This window comes from Elephantulus edwardii, unplaced genomic scaffold, assembly GCF_000299155.1.
Source record: "Elephantulus edwardii isolate Elephantulus edwardi_28Jun2011 unplaced genomic scaffold, EleEdw1.0 scaffold00267, whole genome shotgun sequence".
Classification (NCBI taxonomy): domain Eukaryota; kingdom Metazoa; phylum Chordata; class Mammalia; order Macroscelidea; family Macroscelididae; genus Elephantulus; species Elephantulus edwardii.
In genome coordinates, this window is record NW_006400017.1 from 496 (window position 1) to 4,884 (window position 4,389).

Here is a 4,389-nt window from a genome sequence, read left to right on the forward strand (position 1 = left end):
GGCAGGTAATCATAGAGTCTCACTATTCAATGGGTGGAGGAAGGGCTGGGTAAAGGAAATGGGACAGCCTGGTGTGAGAAACAATGTAAATGAACTTTGTAAATAAACCAGTATAAAATAAAAATTTTATTTAAAAAAAATTCTGACATCAAACTATTGGATAGCCACAAATATAGGGGAGGGGTAATTCTTCTTTTGTTTAAACGATATTATTTTCTTAATAACCACCCCTTTCTCCAAAAAACATCTGCAGTGCTGGGAGTCATTAGGATTATTCTTTTAAGATCTTCAGTACATTAAATGGCCAAGCTAATAGCAAATCAACAACTAAAAAAAGTTCCATTTTGTATATTCGTGTATATTTGTGTACTCTAAGCTATTAAGAGATGAACCAGACTGAAAGTTTGTAAATTCTTTAAGAGCTGAAAAATTGACTGTACTTTGGCAAACAAGGAGTTAAAGATCTTTCGGAAGTTAACTTGGTATGAGTATGAAAAGCCTCTGTTGCTCTAGTTCTAAGGAAATGCTTTCCTTTTTCTTTCTTTTTTTTTTTACTAATTAAGCTTCTTTCCACAGAAGACAGTATACTGTACACAGTAAACAAGGTAAGCATGGCATGGAATTACTACAATTTATTAACTCTCAAAAAAGTTACGTCTGCTGACATGTAAGAGAATTTTTAAAGAAAGTTAAATGTGCTTCCAAATGCTAATCTGTTGAGATTCTGTAAAGCAAGCCTCAAAATGCAAGTCATTTGTGCCGGCCACAAGAGAAGAGCTGAGGCAGCATTTCCAGATGGACTGGGACGAAAAAACAGAACTAACTTCAAACAAGAAAATAAATGAAGCATTCTTGAGTGTTAATAATTCACCTTTTCATTTCACTATTCCTAAAACCTAACTATGTAAACAGTACAGTTATCTGTCTTAATTCACATGTTATTTTCATAATCTCTGAATTGTTTCAAGTGTTTAGTATCCATTCTTTGGATAAAAATCACAAGTTTTAGGAGATTTTTATTAGCTTGTAAGAGCAATGTTGATGCTGTAAATTTATATTTTGTTATTTTACTTCCTTTCATAATCTCTTAAGAATGTAGGAGTTGGTCTATTAAATACTATGAAGCATTTGTCATTTATATCTCCGTCATTTATTTGTGTGTTTTTTTCTTTTCTGAGAACACTGTAGTGATTTACATGCAAATTCTGAAAGGAGAAAATTAGAATTTTGCAGATAGCTACAAAAAGAGGACATTCACGTGAAAAAATCTAGGCTTTTGAGGCAGAAAATCTGGATCTCAGACTCACTTATGCTCCTAGACAGCTGTGGGATCTCAACTTCTCTTTCATTTACTGTTACTGACTTACTCTCTAATAAAGTAGATGTTTACATAAACTAAAATAAATTATATGAAGAATATTACTAATTAAAATGCTCCCTAATTATAATGATTTATTCATTGTACCCTATCAAGCAACATAGTAATTATCAGCACATAGTATTTTCAGTAAGGAGCTTTGATGGCCTGGTTTGTAAGGAGTTGTGCTGCTAACCTAAATATGGCATCTTCTCTGGCAGTTCAAATCCACCACCTGCTTTATAGAAGAAAGATGGGCAATCTCCTCCTGTGAGAATCAAAGCCTCTGAAAACCCATTGGAGAATCATCTGAGTCAGTTCTGACCCAACAGTAATGAGTTGAGTTTTTGAGTGAGTATTTATAATACTTGAACATATTTGACTTTGCACTGAATATGAAATCAAATGCACTTTGGCTCAGAGTCATTTCTCTCAAAAGAAATGTAAGCATTGTAGAGTTCTGAAGAATTTCTTTTAACAAAGATCTACTCTGTCAGGTAGCACATTCTAGTGGAGAGTCTTATTACCAATAAGCCGAACTTGGTCTATATAAACTCATATGTTTAGTATACACAGTAAATCCCAACCTATTTTCAGGCATTACAATGACTAGAAAATTACTAACAATTGCTTTTCTTTTAGTAAAATAAAACAAAAATAAAATGTGAGGAAGACTCCTAAGAAAGTTGATCCTACAGGGAAAGTTAAACCTACAAATTATCTTTTCCCTTACCTGGAAGATAGGATACAAGACTCTGTCCCATTCCTTCTTAGATGTTCCTGAATCCTTACATGTTCCCAGATGTCTAACCACCCTCCTAGTTAAAGATCCTTTAGCCAAATCAGGAGTGATACTCCTTGGAGGCAAGGATGGTAAAACTATCATACATACTTTGGGCATGTCGTTAAGAGAGATTAGTCCTTGAAGAAGGAAATCATACTTGGAAAGGTAGAGTATCAGTGAAGGACCTTTAACAAGATGTTGGAAGGACAATTTTGAGAAAGATCTTATCAGATTGAAATCCTTTGCTAATATTCACCTCCCCACTCCACAGTCTCCAGCTGAGCCACTTATTTTCTCAATAATATAATAATTAGATGAAGGAACTTTTTAAAAGAAATATATGATTAGGCATTATATCTACGACAATAGCCCAGAATGAGAGATACATTGCAAAGAGGAATGAGGGGAAGAATGAGAGTACAATAATTTTGCAACAATGGGTGAATATTTTTTAAAAAATGAACTGAGCTGAGAGGAGGGGAGGGTCAGAGAGGGGCTAAAAATGTACAACAATGAACAAAAGAAAATCTAACTTTTCTGTAACCTTTTGCTAAAATCACCATTAAAATAAATAATATTTATTTTTAAAAAATAGATATTCTGGCTTTGTATCAGAGATGAACTTTGCAGTAAATAGAAGGAAAACTTTAATAGAATGATGGAAAGGTTCATAATAAAGATATTTGAAAATAGCTCCTTAAGTCCTATTGTTGTTAAGACAATGATTAATAGCAACTCTTTAAACAACAGATCTGAATCTTCCCCGGTACTGTGCCATCCTCACCATCTTCGAATTCATCTTGTTGAGGATCTTTCACTCTTTTTCTAATTCACCTTTCCCAGCAGAATGTCTTTTTCCAAGAACTGGTCCCTCCTGAAAATATGCCTACAGTATGTGAGACAAGGTGTCACCATACTTGCTTCAAAGGGGCACCCTGAGACAGATTGGTTTGTTCTGTTGGCAATCGAGATATTCACTAGTCTTCTCCAACATCTATTCTTTTCCCTCATCCTTATTAATTGTCTAGCTTTCAGCTGCATAGGAAGCAATTGGCAATACTATGGTTTTTAAGTCTTAGTGATCATTTAATTGGTTCTTGTGGTTCTGAAACACTTGGAACAAAACCAATGCTGATACAAGAGGAAGCCTCTGAGAATGTGCCTGTAGTGTTTATAAAGACAGGTTCCATTCTCTCACTTGATGAAAAACATTTCTCTTCCAATATTAGTTGAACTAGAAATACAAAATAAAAATATGTACTTGTGTAGAAAATATATTTATTTTAGGGGAGAATTAGAAATGCTTAAGCTGTTTTTGTCATTACAAATAATCATGAACTCACCATTAGATGCCAGGAAAGAAAAAGCAGACTTTTTGTGTGCTTAACTTGTGGTTTTACTATTGTATTTAGGTCTACTGACCATATGAGGGAGTTAGAAGTTAGTGCAAACAGCTGTGTCTCTGGCTGATCTTTGCATATTTTAATCCAAATATGGTAAAAGGCCAGGCTAACAGAAGGAGTGTCCATATAATAAACGGATCTCAGAACTTGAAACAGAATGAAGATATACTCAAGAGAACTTTGTACTTTGCACTTTGGCTTAAAGACTCCTTTTCGTTTGGATTTCTAAACTCTCCTCAGAAATTAAATTTATTTTATCTCCTCTATTCTGAATTGCAGAAGTCAGACAGAACTGCTTGGTAAAATGACCACTTGTCATGTTGCTGAAAAGCCTATTAAAAAGGTTGCTATCTTTGGAGGAACACATGGGAATGAGCTAACTGGAGTATTTCTAGTTAAGCACTGGCTGGAAGATAATACGGAGATTCAGAGATCTGGGCTGGAGGTGAAACCATTTATTACCAACCCAAAAGCAGTAAAGAAGTGTTCCAGATACATTGACTGTGATCTGAATCGAGTTTTTGACCTTGAAAATCTTTGGTAAGAGTATGTTTCATGTTATGAGCGCGTGTGTGTGAGAGAGACAGAGAGAGACTGGCCAAGTGTGTAAGAGAGAACACACATACAAATGCATATTATAAATATTAGTGTCTGTCCAGATAGCTGTGCATAAGACCACTTTCACTTTTAAGCACATACTCAACTACAAATTACACAAATTTTGAAGTTAATCATCCATATACTCTTCATAATCTTTTTTAAATGCCAGATTATTTTTAACTTATTTTCTTTTTAAATATATTCTGTACAGACAGGCAGTAAATAACAGGGCTTTTTCTTTTATT

The 4,389-nt window shown here is 34.3% G+C and overlaps 1 protein-coding gene across 1 annotated transcript in view; it reads left to right on the top strand.

The window, feature by feature from the left end:
* Nucleotides 1-465: 465 nt before the first annotated feature.
* Nucleotides 466-4,389, top strand: part of ASPA (aspartoacylase) — a 33,357-nt gene continuing 29,433 nt past the window's right edge. Inside the window, exons 1-2 of the mRNA XM_006899743.1 lie at nucleotides 466-605; nucleotides 3,824-4,084. Of these exons, the coding sequence (XP_006899805.1) occupies nucleotides 3,849-4,084 (236 nt within the window). The 5' untranslated portion in view covers nucleotides 466-605; nucleotides 3,824-3,848. The remainder of the gene's footprint in view (nucleotides 606-3,823; nucleotides 4,085-4,389) is intronic.